Below are 15,313 nucleotides of genomic sequence, written 5' to 3'. Positions count from 1 at the left end.
GGTCACAAACTGATGATAAAAGTGGGTTTTAAATGCAAAATTGTGTAATTGGTACATAATCAGTAACTTGCTTTCATTATTTTATTTTCCCTGAAACCTGAAGACAAATATATTCCTACAGTAGGAGTATTCCTACAGTAGGTGTATGTTGACATGTTGGACTCTTTGAGTTCACAGAGAACACATTATTTAGCTGTACTTGACACAGAGTTCTGGCATTTCCAACAGGGAGGGCAGCATGATGTTAATCTGTCTCGTCGACTCGGTCAGGTTCAAACAGAGCACAGTCCGTCACTGGCTCCTTAGCGCTTGAGAGGCAGAATGTACCAAAGTGTAATTCACCACCAACTCACAGGTCAGCCGGCTCCCATTTAGTTAGGCTAATCCTTCAACTAGAACTAGAGTTACAATATATAACACTTGGATCAAGAACTACATGTAATATTGAATGATTACAAATGCAAGCGCTGATATACACTTACATATTATCGTGTCAGAAAATAATCTACCTGGCAGTCAAAGCTAATTATTTGCTTAGATATCCCCGGGAATAAAGCCCTGCAACACAAACTGTCTAGCTGGCTGCCCCACTATTTTTCAAGCAGAACTGATATACACAAAATGGCACCGGGCAAGTAGAAGACACTGTCAGAGCAGGTAAAAATCGGAATCCCTGCAAAATGTTTGAGAGTACCTTTTTGAGAGTACATATTGTTTTGCTTTATTCCCCCATCTGACTGTTTATGTGTGGTACTAAAGAGGTATTTGAGGACACAGTGTCAGCTGATTCAAACACGCTATCACGCAGAGCTGGACAATAGATCGATATATCGATATTGTGATGTAAGACTAGATATTGTCTTATTGTCTTATATTGTCTTATATACTGTATCCACATTACTGATTATTCTTTATCAAAAATCTCATTGTGTAAATATTTTGTGAAAGCACCAATAGTCCACACTACAAAATCGTTGCGATATTGATTTCGAGGTATTTGGTCAAAAATAACGTGAAATGTGTTTTTCTCCATATCGCCCAGCCCTAGTCTCATGGGAGTTTGTGAAATTGTCATGTCATTTTTGATCCATTGATTTGATTTGTGTACACAGACAGGATTTTCTTGTTTTTTCGTGTTGCTGAGAACCTAACGCAGTTGTACTGGTCACTTTGGAAAGGGAAACATTGATTTCAGAAAAGAAAAACGGAAAAACGACACGCCAAATCCCGGGAAAGTAAGTTGAGGTCTCTTGGGGAGACACCGGTTGGGTTTGGGAAAAGAACACAAGGGAAACAATGCGCTACGCGCTGGGAAACAAGAACGGTGAAAGGACACACCGGGACACGAATCCGGACTGAAAGCCCTGTATTGTTTGACCCAGCCACCACCCCAGCCAACTTCCCTACGCACATTTTCAACATTTAATAATACTCGCTACCGTGATCGTGTTGGTACCACAAAACATGCTTCTCATTGAATAACATTACTCTAAAAAGCTTCCTCACCAACACGAAAAAAAACGTGTCATTGTACAAGGTTCCGTAGATTAGACAATAGACAATCTGCCGTGAGACTGGGTTGCTGATTCTGTCGTTTAATGGAAAAGACTAGAAGCATCAGCCAGTAAAGAAATATGAACAAGAACATTTTTTTTTAAAGTTTACATTTGAAAGATTACACAATTATCTGACTTTAAGTCAAGTCTCAAATACAGTTTTCAGCAGAACACTGACTCCTTTCTGCTCTTGTAACTTTTCTTTTATTTGTTTTGCCTACTATAGTTATATATATTCCATTCTGGTCTTTAATGACATTTATAAAAGAAAAAGTCCCCTTTTTTTGTTCATTGAATGCTGATAAGTTCAGGTTCAGAGGTATTGGACCTCAGCCACAGCTCAGTTTGACAGATGATGTGTAACCTAAGATCCTCTGGATCTTAATACTGTTGGCTGCCTTACTCCTTGACCCACTTTTAATGATTATTCTGCTTTAGGCGAGTGGATTACTTTCTGTCTATAGTCTTGAAGAATGAAAGAGGAAATTGACCTATTGTATAAGAGAACTATAGCTGCCTCTTTTGTGAAAATAGGATTTTCATGAAATTGCATAACTTCACTCCTAAATGATTTTTTTTGTGAAATTTAAGCTGCATTGGTTTGGACTGTAAACAGAGCACTGACAAACATTTTGCATAAATGACCATTTGATTGTGAAATCATCTGCGTCAGTAAACACTGCACTACAAATGCTTGTTAAGAAATATACACAATTAAGTCAATATGTAAAAGTATCTGCATTTAAATAATTTGTCCAATAACAGTATCATCATGACAACTTTGAAGATGATTACCATAATTGTAAGGAGAACTGTCAGTGGATCAAGTCTTTGTTCATTTCACTATGTAGAGCTGGTTACTTTGTCTTTAATTATTGTTTAAGTGGTCCAGCTAGTGGCCCCTTCCGTCTGTCTGTCATAGTGGGTGGTTAGGTTAGGGTTAGATATCAGAAAAGTTCCCACAAGGGCTTCCCCAACTTCGTCCGACAACTGAGCAGTTAATGGGAAGCCGAAGGCAGATAAACTGGCCAGCGCACATTATCTGCAGCTCTCCATTCCTGCATATACCCTACTAAATTATTTCTACGTTACATTGAAATTGCATGGTCATACTTGTAGGCTTTTTCTTACGTTTTCTTCAAATGGCAGAGTCCTGCTTTTAAGTTTATAAGCATGTGTTCTTCAAATTGCAGTCACGTCTAGGACGTATTTCCAAAGCTATAACTTATGTCTGATTGGTATGTATTGCCTATCATCAACGGATTGCTCAATCATATACTGTATATATATAAATAAACGAGAATATGCTTGAATCATATTCTCATTTGCAACATGTTCTTCCATTTTTTGTTAGTGATGCCAAATTCATTTTCTAAAGCCCTCTCATCAAACATTGTCTGCTGTTGTGTTTTCCACTCACAACATGAGGCAACAGCAGTCCATATTCAATTAACCTTTAGTCATACTGGAGAAATCATTAAGGGGCAGTTACAATGAAATTGAGACAAGTTTTTCAAAGACCAAAACAAAACATCACAGAAAAGAGTCAGATACATACTCCCGGTCAGCCATTGTGTGTTATTGCAGGGTTCACAAGTTCACAGGAACATACGTTCAATGGTTGCCAGAGGGTCTTGTCACTGGGGAAAAGCAGGATTTGCAATGAACCCTGATGTAACTGTTAGAACATATTAAATCAGGCTCCATGTGGCGATGTGGTTTCAGGAGCTAAGAAGGCGAATTAACCCCCCAGGGCAGATATAAACATACAAAAAACAAATAAAGACAAACAGACATGTTGAGACATCACACAAAGACTAACACACACACACACAGACACATTATATGTGCACGACATGCAGCGATTACATTCAACAACTCATAGACACAAAGATAAGACTTTTTGGTTTGTTACTGTGTTGCAATGTACCTGTGTACAGTTTATCTGTAGTTGGCAGAGTTGCAGTCATATATTACTGAGTTAGCATTATGAAAGTTCATGGTTTGTGTATAGTGTAGTATTGCAGTAATAAATGTGATTGAGGGGGTGCCTTTGAAAGTTGCATTCTCCCCGATCCAAGGTTGCAGAGTCATTTCCGATATAATGAAAGTGAAGAAAGGCTAACCTTGACAATACACAAAAATGAAAGAATAACCTTCTTAAAGTATTTGTCTTAAGAAGTAAGGATGATACGGAGCTGTATGAGTAGTCTGTTACTGAAGGGGTATTGGTGGGGGAAATATTGGTACAATGGTAGTAGCAGTGATATCTTCATTCTCTCAACAGGGATCTATTTCTGTGTCTTCATAAAAAAAAAAAATTATTGTAATTTTTTGGTTGACTTTGTTTTTACTTTCAAAATACCTAACTTTATGTTTAATGAAGGGATATGTCCTTTCCTTAGTTGACGGTAACTACAAACTGATTGATATATTTTAATCCAAAATAGCTGGTACCTATGTAGCCATTTTAGATCAAATGGTTTGTTTTCCTCCATCCATGCAGGAATCATCAGGACTGCCTTATCTGACATGGACCGGGAAGCCAGAGAACATTACACCGTTGTTATCCAAGCCAAAGACATGGCAGGCCAGGTTGGAGGCCTCTCCGGCTCCACCACCATCAACATCACTCTGACAGACGTCAACGACAACCCCCCCATGTTTCCCCAAAGTGTGTATACATTGTCACCTAAAAACAACAGCCCAGTTAACAAAATACAGGCTTGAGTTAAGTATTTAGCAGAATAACCAGAAAAAAAGAAGCAGTTAAATGACTAATAATGAGGTTAGGAAACACAATAGGAAGACACTACATTGTCCTTGGCCATAGCTTCTATTTAAAAAATCTTTACCCTGAGAAATTTATATCTCTTCTTAACTAGCCAGAAGGCTAATTTAGCAAAATAACCAATGTTAATGTGTTAAAATTCTACTACTAACATAAGTAGATAGCTTATTGAATAGCCAAGCTGCGCCTGCAAATCTAATCAGCTGTTCTCAGCCATTTTGGCCTTGAGCAAAAGACCTCCAGCACAGATGCCTGAGGCAGTTCCATTATCCAAAAAGCATTTGTTAAGAGTTCTTTACTGTATATCCCCCATGGAAATGGAAAATATAGCATGTAACTGTAAGAAAATTCATTTTTCAAATCATTCACACCAGCCACAAGTTCTGTTCATGAAGGACCAGCAGATTACCCTTTACAGTGTATTCACTGTCCTTGCTTCTTAAATGAAAAGAAGAAACATCAACATCAGTATTTGTAGAGAAAAGAATTTTTAATTATAATTTTTTCATGCATGCAATGATTAACCGTATAGCCATCCCAAGGGTTTAGAGAGCAAATCATGGATTATTGAGGCTTCCCCTTGTAGACCTCTGAAGCATTCCTCACTATGATGTATTATACTTCATTATTGTGTTACTCAGTAGTCTAATATTGCAGTTACATTTTCCATATTTAGCTACATTAGACTAGCATTCATCAAAACCCTTTTTTTGCAGTCTGGATTTTCTCCATTTTAATGATGAATTCAAGAAAAATGATGAAGTTGTGACCCGTTGTCTTTTAAAGTAACTCATCGAGCACAATTCACCACTGCTCTGAGTTTTTCATTTTGTGCTGCATTGAAAAACTATTTCAAAACCATCAACATTGACTGAATTCACCTGCCTCAGAGGTTGATCTGTTCCACTGCAGTGCTGTGAACCTCGGCTCAGCATTTAGTGCCAATTGGGGCATTGCAGTATTTTTAATGACATTCCCTCAGGAACAAATGGTGACAAAATCAAATTGCTTAGCTAAGCATTTTAAGGAGAACATTCAGACAGCGTGGGGGCAGGTCAACCTGTGTTTAAAAGATCATTGTTCATCCACAGAAAATTACCAGCTGTACGTCCCTGAATCAGCTCAAGTAGGGAAACCAGTGGGGAAGATCAAAGCCAATGATGAGGACCTTGGCATCAATGCAGACATCAAGTACAGCATCATTAACTCAGAGGGGGCCAACACGTTCTCCATATCCACAGACAGGGACACGAGAGAGGGGATCATCAGCCTCAAAAAGGTACGAACACGCTGTCTACAAGATAGAAATGTGAATTTTCTGAGACTCCTCGGAAGGAAATAGCCATCCGTTATTTGCTTGGAAAATGATTTAAAAGGTGGGTGTACTGTGGAGAGTTTTGACCACAAGTAGTGCAGTAAAGCAAGTCCTCATATTGTTTGTAAGAATTCATTTACAAGCATATGAGGACACTCATTCATACACAATTCTGCCATCTGCAGAGGGTGGTAAAAGTTGGTGGAAGAAAGTTAAAAGAGGAGTAGCTGCTGATGTAAACTGTTCCAAAAGTTCCAAATGATTAAAAAAGTAGGATTTGTTATGGTTTAATAGGTAGGAAATGCATTCAAAATATAGGTCTAAGGGACATACAATTTGTAACTATAATTTCTAATCAACACACATTAAACTCACAGCTCTCAGACAACTCATATTACATCTGATTTATGTTTGTAAATATGAATCTATAATTTTTCGTGTTTGTAATATTACTTTAGGTCAGTGGTTTCTAAACACTCCAAACATTTTCACATCAAGGGCCCCTAAACTGACACAAGTGAGACTCCGGCGCCTGATTTGATAAAATGTTTAAAAAAAAATAGTCATACATTTTGTTATTGTGTTACTTATGGATGGAATTATAGTGAAAATAAATTCTAAATAAAAATTTGTAATCACTGGTTCAGATAAATAGTGAAAAATAGCAAAAACATAAGTTCTAAAAACCTAAAATGATGAGGATTTTCTGTCCAATTTGTCTGACACAAATATTGTAACTTAGTGAGCCCTAAGTTAGCATTCACCTATTAGTCTATCCAGACAAAGTGTAACTACTTTGTACCATAAGTGTGCTAATTATATATCCCCATGGTACCTTTCCCCCCCAACAGCCTCTGAACTATGAGAGAAAGAAGACCTACACTCTCCACATCGAGGGGATGAATACACACATGGATCCTCGTTTTTCTTATCTTGGCTCTTTCAAAGACACCGCGACCCTCAAGATCACCGTTGGGGATGTGGACGAAGCGCCTGTGTTTTCTATAGATCATTACATCATGGACGTATATGAGAACTCACCGAGTGGCACAGAGGTGGGCGTCGTAACAGCTCGAGATCCTGACAGCAGGAACAGTCCTGTCAGGTAAGAGACTTTAACTCCTACATATCAATCTGCATAAATGAGTACAAATATTCAGAGGCAGTGCAGCTATGTGGGCATGCTGTCTTATTAGTTTTGCATCATTAAATATAATTGAAGATCTACAGCTTTACTTGTTAAGAAATATCAGACAAGCCCACTGCAAAAGTAAAGGGTAAGAGAGGAGGTTGTGAATATTATGAGGCTTATTTTGAGGCTCAGTGCTCTTTTAGATGTGACTGGCAGCCAATGGAACTGTCATTTTGTCAACTAATTGGTTGCCAAAAACGTCACATATTTTCTTAGAAACACACCAGTCTTTGCCAGAAGGATTTCTATGATATTTCCAAAAAGAATGATTACCATATCTGTTTGGATTGACCTAGGTGGAAAAGCATATGTACTTTGATAATGAGAAAGTCCATTCTTTCCAAACAAATTTTTTGACAATCAGGTTTACCAGTGAGATGTATTTTTCTGCAAAAAGGAGGTGCTTTTAATTTTACCTCTTAGGTTTAACCAAACTTTTAAGGTTATTTCTGCCTCCAAGAAATGTTAGTCTAACTAAAACTCCAATTTGCATGTGCCTTATAATTGTAGCTTCTGTTGAAAAGCATTTTAAGCTTTGACTTACACAGAGAGACTAGAGACTCTAGTTTGCACATGTATGCGTCAATATGATGTATGATGCATGTTCAACATTGGCAGTATGTTTTTTGTCTTCCAGCACAGTATGACAATATTCTAAATGTGGAGTCTGCCAAATTAAGGATTTTTCAGGTGGCTTTGAACTATCACTATAGAGCATGGTGTTAAATAGATTAAGAGATGTACTGCATTATGTTTAGTAGCCCTGGCCTTGTGTGTTCCTCCTACTTTACATTCCCTCTAAACATTAGGAATATGAAAATATATTTAGGTTATTTTAGGTTATTTTGTCTGCAAGTTTGTGAAGTAACCCGAGGCAATACAACCGCTTAGCGCATTTGTATGCTACCTAACCACATACTTGTGAACTGTTTTAAAAATATTGATATTGGCCTTAGGGAGTTGCCTAATCATAGGTTTAAGCTCTGAACGCGTTCCTTGTTTCATGACGTTACACTGTAGCAACTCTGTACTGCTTGTATTCATTTGAATTCCCTAGATTGCCTCTGCATAAGTAATGGAGTAACTGTAAACATGGAACTCCACATAAGAGAAGGATTTGCTGAGAAGCAATCTTCTGTTGCTGCTATGACAAAGGTTATAGGATCACAGTTCAAAGCCTTGCCATAGGCTACCGAGCCCACAGGTTTTCTAAGCCAGCATTAAACACTGTCAGACTTATGAGCATACTACTGTACTCCCTGTTTTGGAGAAGTGAGTTTGGTGGTTCTTACCTTTTTTTTAAAGATTTTTTGAGGGCTGTTTGCCATTAGGACAGATATAGACAGGCAGTGTGGGGGGGGGAGGGGCAACATACAGTGAATGGCCGCTTGGGACTGAGACTTGGTACAAAGGGGACACAAGACACTGGGTAAAAATTATTCTTTCATTCATGTCGGAGTCTTAAGAATGTGTGAAAGACTTGTTGTAAACAAGAAGGTAATCTACATATGAAAGAGTTCCCTTGTTCTCCTTGTGGGATACCTCCTCCTCGACCATTCCTACAGAACATCACTCCCATGTTCACCACATAAAGACAAAGGCAGCGGGAGGTATTTCTATGACAGCCACCTGAACCCAGAAAAAAAAGCTAAACAACTGTTCCACTACTCCTTGTGTTGGTATCAGAATGCAGAAGGGATCAGTAGGCTATTATGCTCTCTTTGATCATCAGAAGTCTGCCCATGCATGCAATAAAATAAACATGTCATTGAAGTGACATTTCAAATGGTAGTCTAAATTGACATCTAAATAGTGAAAGTCGTGATGGCTCATTACCTCTGTTTGTACTTTCACATTATCATAATCATCTGAGCAGTTGGGACAGGTCTTGGCCTGGTTACTTTAACTTGCATGAATTCGGATGAGGCCGGTCTTCAGCTTGTATTAACGTCCTTCAAGTGGAAACTGCTGTACTATCAAATAAGATGATGGAAGTACTGAATTTTGAATAGATACCAATGAAATGCCAGGGAAGGCTACCAAACAAGACACTGGATTACATCCCAGTTTGAACATATTTTAGTAGTTTTACATTGAAATGAAATCGTAGAAATATACTTCTAAAAGCAGATTAGTCATTTACAGGAAACGTTCAACTCATTGATATTAATGATCTCCTCAAAATAGTGTAAATCCCAATGACTTTGGAGATTATTATTTCTATATTATTTAGCACCACCAACAGGTCAAATTCACTCTTTACTAAAACTACCTCTAATACTAAGGACTACATTTCCATTAGCTATATATTTGTCATCCCAGCAGGCTAACATGCTAACATTAGGCTGACAAAATAATACAGGTTTAACATGCTTCTCCAGGCTGCACAGGAGTGAACCTGCATGTTTTTCAGATTATATTGGGTTATGTCCCGCCTCCTGACAGAGGGTTGGAACAATCATTCAGCTTGTTTGATGCGTAGGGCTGAATGGCGTGCGGTTAAGAGTTGGAATGTTTACAGCAAAGAACAGCAAAGTTATCTTTACGTTTTTTTTATCCATCTGACAAGTTTGTTTTTGTACTGTGTAATGGGCATAACCGCCTCACTGGGCTTCAATACTAGGCTTTTAGTCTTGCTAATGTTTACTGCACTCTGAAGCTTTTACAATTAGAAAACAATCTATCCACAATTAGTGCATTGGATGTCTGAAGAAAAGAAAATACTTTCTCCTATGAAGTGGTTTTTGGAAACTAATCATTACATCTTGTACCATATTGTAGTTTTGGCTAGTTTTCTGAAAGAATAAGAGAATAAATTACCAAACACACAAACTTAACATCAAAGATTTCCCACCAGCAGAGTGTTGTTCAGTAGATATTTTCCTACAAGCTATACAATTACACGTTTCTCTTCTTGACAAAGCAAATGCTTAGCACCTAAAGTCAAACTTTTACTGCTGAAAAGGCTTCGTTCTCTTATGGACCTGAGTATTTAATAAATCATGACAACATTTCTACTGAGGCTGTAGGCTACTCTTGTAAGCAATCCAAGCTGAAACGAAAATACTCCATTATTTCAAATAAATCCAATCCTAGCATTAATATCCCTATACGTTTCCTGCTCTCATGCCAATTGGAAAGTGTCGGCTGTATTACTCAGGAGAATGAATGCTGGATTAAAGGTGTAAATAGGTCATTAAGAGTAAATTAGGGAATACACAGTCAATGCTCATTTCGTGCTTGGACTCATAAGAGTAGCAGCTGAGCCCATTTTCTGCTTTGTATTCCACAGGCTGCTTTGCTCCTAGTTTGATAACAATGTTGCTAGAAAGCCATTACAACAGTGTAAACATTGGCAGCAGAACATTGCCTTTTGTCATTATTAAATATTGAAGATAATTGCTCTTGACTTAATAATATGTATTTTCAGAACATTCTGTCAAGACCTAAAGTCCGTTTGAAAGCAGAAAGGATTATTCTATCCGTGTGCTTTAGAGCTGGGACGACACTTTGAAGATCAGAGAAACATATGAGCATCCCCTTTGGCCTGTGCTGCGTTTGCACTTATATTTCACAGCGTGGTTTTGGTTGAAAGAATCTCATATCATTAATGTAAGGTTTAGTTTTCTGGTTTGATACATTTAGTTACCTATTAAATATATATTACATTTTCGTTCACACACATTAAGTACCTGCATTGTGTTTTGAGGCATTTAACTAAGTACTATTTGGCTTTAAAGGGGCACTCCACCCTCTACACAACTGTGAGTTTACTTATAATGAGCAGTAATTCCCAGTCTGGGAAAGCAGTTGTTTATTGTTCCCTGTGGCTCTAAAGGGAGCTTTCCAAAGTTTGAAAAATAATCTCGGGTGGAGCTTAGATTGGATACTGCTAACTTCTATCAAAAGGAAGAGAGACACCACTGTGTTGAAGGTCACAAGACATGTAAACTTCTTTGTTTAAAGTGTACTAATTGCAGTCGTAAAGTTACATCTAATTGTCTTTTCAACAGTAATTGCAATTAACACAAATTAATTTGTCTTCAAGTTACAAATTTAATTTAAATGCAGTCTAACAAATATAGGGCTGGGTATCGTTTAATTACGATACCGATGGCAGTACCCTTAAAGTGATTGCGTTACCAATAGAGTACTTTATTTGATAGCTTTTTTTTCTACCTCATTCAATACCTCATCTTGTGAATGGAAGCATCTCAGCATGCTGAACTGCCACCTCTTAGATATTAGATACACTGTGCTCGACTTTGACAAAATCACATGTCACAGTAAATCAATAAACGCTTGCAGTGATTGGCTGCAGACAAAACCATACAAACATTCCTTTTTTTTCTAGTAGCAAAAAGGGCCGAATGCAGGTACCATTGTATTGAGATTTTGATACTACTACTAATACCTTAAAAATGTAGTAAGTACAGATATCCAGCCCTAATAATATAAAACCTACAGTATAACATAACCTCCACTTCAAAACTACATTTATCATAGTTTTATCTTGAAAGTCATGACATCTTTTGATCCCTAAATCAAGACAATTCATGCGTACTTGGCACAACCACCTAACTGTGCCCTGTAGCCTGCAGATTATTCATGCAATCTTTTCCATCACTGTTTTTTGAAAAGTGGATACATAGGAACATATTTTCCTTTTCCTAATAGGTACTTTTTGGACAGCAAAGAGGAAGGAGTAAGGTACTTCAAAATCGATGAAATCAGTGGACTTATACGGACAACGCAGCCTCTGGACAGGGAAGACATGGCTTGGCACAACATCACTGTGATGGCCTCGGAGGTTGGTAGGTACCCAGCCTGCTTTCCATTAACAGAATGTTTACAAGTGGGCGAGTCAACGAAATGCACCTGCTGCGTCTGTTTGCTCTTTTGTGATTCCTCATGAGTGAGCAGTCTTACTTCCTATTATACAAACAGATTATGATTTAATTTTCATCTTGGAAGGGTAAAGAAAGTCTGGAGACTCAAAGATGTTCTAGTTCTGTCTCATTGCTAATGTGAATTAGCAATTTTATGTAACTTTATTTTAGAAATATCTGTATATTTACATTAGAAATACATTTTAAAACTTTGTAATGCACTATGTTAAATGTACATACCATTCTCTTCATCTTCTGACATATGCATATTTAAAATAACCAGGGTATATTTGACCTACAGTGACTGTAGTAAACACATGAAAATACCATTATCCACTTGCCGGAAAGAGGCAGTTAAAAGAGATTGGTCTTTCTTTACACACTCATCTTTTCTGTCCCCAAGCTGATATGCGACATTCTAAATCGTTCTCAGAATTGCCTTGAAATAATGGGTGAGCTTTGTGCCACAACAACATGCTATAAAGAATAGAAATTCAAAATAATTGTAGGTGCTATAGTTCTACCCTGAAGCCTCCCGCCCCCCATTTCTACAAGATAACCAGCCTCCCTGAGGGGATCATATAGTGAGAAAATAGCCCAGGTCTAAAAATCAATATCAATAAAAAGGACGTTCCATAAAAAAGATTGGCGTCATGAGTCTGCACTGCACACTGTTACCTTACCTATGGAATAAAATCATTAGCACCATTTTGCCACGGAACAGATTTTTATTCAGATGTTCACTTCACATGTTTTGATGAAACTGAATACTTTACATGTAAACAGACACACATCCACCGCAGCAGGACTCTGGGGCTACGTTTACATTGCTGTGTTTTGGTTTAGAAACAAATGTCTTTTGCCAATTTTACACCTCACATTCACACTGCACCGGCATTTCAGAGCCCATTTGAAATCATGGTTTTTACAACTGTTTCATCGGCCACAAACGGAGACCCTTGGCAACACCAACAATGACACCAAAGTCTTGATCCCTGATTGGGTCTAGTTCAATGAAACTAAGCTAATAACATTATGTTGGTAACTACCAGCAACGGGCAGAGTATACATTGCTGCCTACTGTTTATCCACATGCCCAATATACGAGAATGTTGCTGAGATATGCGATTTGGGCTGTGTTAGTTTAAACAAAGATTAGTTCTTCTACTTGAGCTAAAAAACACATGTGTGCATGGAGATCGCTTTTGGACCAAAAATCTAAACAAAAACGTAGCTACGTAAATGTAGCCTCAGTCTATGTAGCCTGACTGTCAGGCCACAAATCCACCAATTACACATTTTGGAAAGAATGCACAAAAACAAGAACCATAAGGCTTCACCAAAGCTGCAATAAGCAGCAGCTGTTGCGTGCAGCTATTCAGCCAACCAGTTTAGTGTCACTACTTTCTCTTTAAATAATTTCTCTAACTCTAACCAGTCTGCTAAATTGTATTTATAGATCACAGTCAAGAGTATGCAGCTCATTACACACAGATGCTTGTATTCTGCTAATTTTTTGACTAATATCAAATTACACTCAAGTCTTTGTCACAGAATTATTTTGTTGAATTTAGGAAGTAAAATGTGGATTCTGCCATGAAAATATCCCATTTCAATGGTAAGCTTTAGCTTTCAACAAGGAAAAGTATTAGTTTTGTGTTGTATTATCATGATTCTTAATAACTAACATGGCCAATCCAAGGACTTTGTGTAAAATAGTTAATAAGAAGGGTGCAGTTCATCACAGTGTTCTGCTCCAGGTATTAGGACAGTAAGTATGTTTAAATAGCAGTATTTACAGTAATATGACAACCACAAATGGTATTTAAACAAACCTGACACCAGATGAGTTAATAGTGAAAGTAGCAATTAAAGTCTGGAGAAAACAAGGATGAAGGAGATCATTTGCATATTGATTAGAATGTTTTCAAATATGTTATAGAGTGTATTTGTCTTATAATTAACTATAAAATCAAATGAGTCCCAACTGTTTCAGTGTCATTTTCTACATTGGAAATTAATTAAATCAATGCAGGCCCTGCTAACTCCAACAATTGCTATCAGGTAACTTGGTAATTTGTAATCATAATTAGGCAAATCTCATGCTAACTGACAGAGGTGCTGCATGCTAATGTTTCCTTATCTCATAACCTCTCCTTAAAATTCAAGGGTACAGTTAAATGCCAAGACACTGACAGAAAGGAGACATTTGTACCACTTTGAATGACCAGGGACAAACAGTGTCATAGACAAAAAGCAGCCTGCACAGTTCACTGCAAACCATACTTCAGACACTTTGCACTGCCTTCTAATGGCTACCAGGAGTCGATGGACCATAGACAGTGAGTGGATTAGAGAATGAATGCATGATTGAATTAGTTGGTGTATCATCTGGTAATCATCATAAAAAGAATAAGTGATTGTCTAATAATACAGCAGGTACTAAATAAAACACTATGCATGGAAACCTTCATGCACAAGATAAAGTAAATAAAACTCAGGAATCATTAGTTTAATAGAAAGACTGCCTGCTTGACTTTTTCCTATACAAGGAATTGCTGAGCGGGCATGCTATTTTTCAACGCTTTCCTGCTACACATACATACTGTAAAGCATACTCATACCTGGAAGCTACCGAGTAAAAGCAATCTTCTTCTCTTGGGGACTGAGGTTCCCTATGGGTTGATGGTTAAATGCTTTGCTCTAAGGCACACCAGTAATATTTCTGGTGTTGTAATTGTAATTCATTTATTTGAACAGGGACAGTGCACCAAAAAAAAAAAATAGATGTTGTGTGCCAGGGTGCAGCAAATTGCTAGTTTCCACTCATAGTCTCTGTAGGGTTAGTTTAACATCAACAACAATCAACATCTTAATGCTAGTGCTAAAATACATATACAAAAAAAAGAATGGTAACTTTATATTAAAAGGACAAGGAGGCAGAAGAGGAGGTAAAGCATGGGATTTACATGCTTCCTGAGTTGCTCATGCAGCACAAGGGGGCAAATAATGCATCACAACCAAGCACACCAACTGGGAGAAGAACATGCTGCATGCTGATGATCAGATGTGCTTAATTGCCTTCTGCAATGTTGCATCCTTCAGTGCTTTTATACTGGCACAGCCTAAGACAAAACCCATAAGTAGTCTAACAAGAAGAGCACAGTGTGCCCTAGTTTAAAATAACGGTGTTGACACTCCACTTTGTTATTAAGGCTTACATTTGACTTTCATCTTCTCTGTCACTTGTTTTCTCTCTCTGCCATAGACAACCCCAGCCTGCTCAGCCACGTTCCTGTTACCGTCCAGGTGCTGGACGTGAACGATAATCCGCCAGAAATAGCTACAGACGAGGAGGTCATCGTATGTGAGAGCTCTAGGCCGGGACAGGTGAGAAATCTGCAACAACTATCTCTCTTCTATTTCTCTCCCTCTACATCCTCCCCTCTCTCTACACCGCCGACACACCTGAGAGGGTGTTGAGAGCTGTGCATTAATGTCAGACTCCATGCATTCTGTATTGAACTATTGTTTTCCTCAGCAGTTTGGGTTGCTCACTGAGAGCTGAGC

General features: G+C 38.0%; 1 protein-coding gene across 2 annotated transcripts in view; it reads left to right on the top strand.

Moving 5' to 3' along the window:
- LOC117938005 (cadherin-18) overlaps positions 1-15,313 on the top strand; it is an 84,237-nt gene that overhangs the window by 47,533 nt on the left and 21,391 nt on the right. For both annotated transcript variants that reach the window (XM_034862315.1, XM_034862314.1), the window contains 5 exons: positions 4,063-4,230; positions 5,439-5,626; positions 6,514-6,767; positions 11,532-11,668; positions 15,012-15,133. In XM_034862315.1, coding sequence (XP_034718206.1) covers positions 4,063-4,230; positions 5,439-5,626; positions 6,514-6,767; positions 11,532-11,668; positions 15,012-15,133 — 869 coding nt within the window. The remainder of the gene's footprint in view (positions 1-4,062; positions 4,231-5,438; positions 5,627-6,513; positions 6,768-11,531; positions 11,669-15,011; positions 15,134-15,313) is intronic.

This window comes from Etheostoma cragini, chromosome 22 (genome assembly GCF_013103735.1).
Source record: "Etheostoma cragini isolate CJK2018 chromosome 22, CSU_Ecrag_1.0, whole genome shotgun sequence".
NCBI classification, from domain to species: Eukaryota; Metazoa; Chordata; class Actinopteri; order Perciformes; family Percidae; genus Etheostoma; species Etheostoma cragini.
This window is presented reverse-complemented; position numbering and strand designations above follow the sequence as displayed.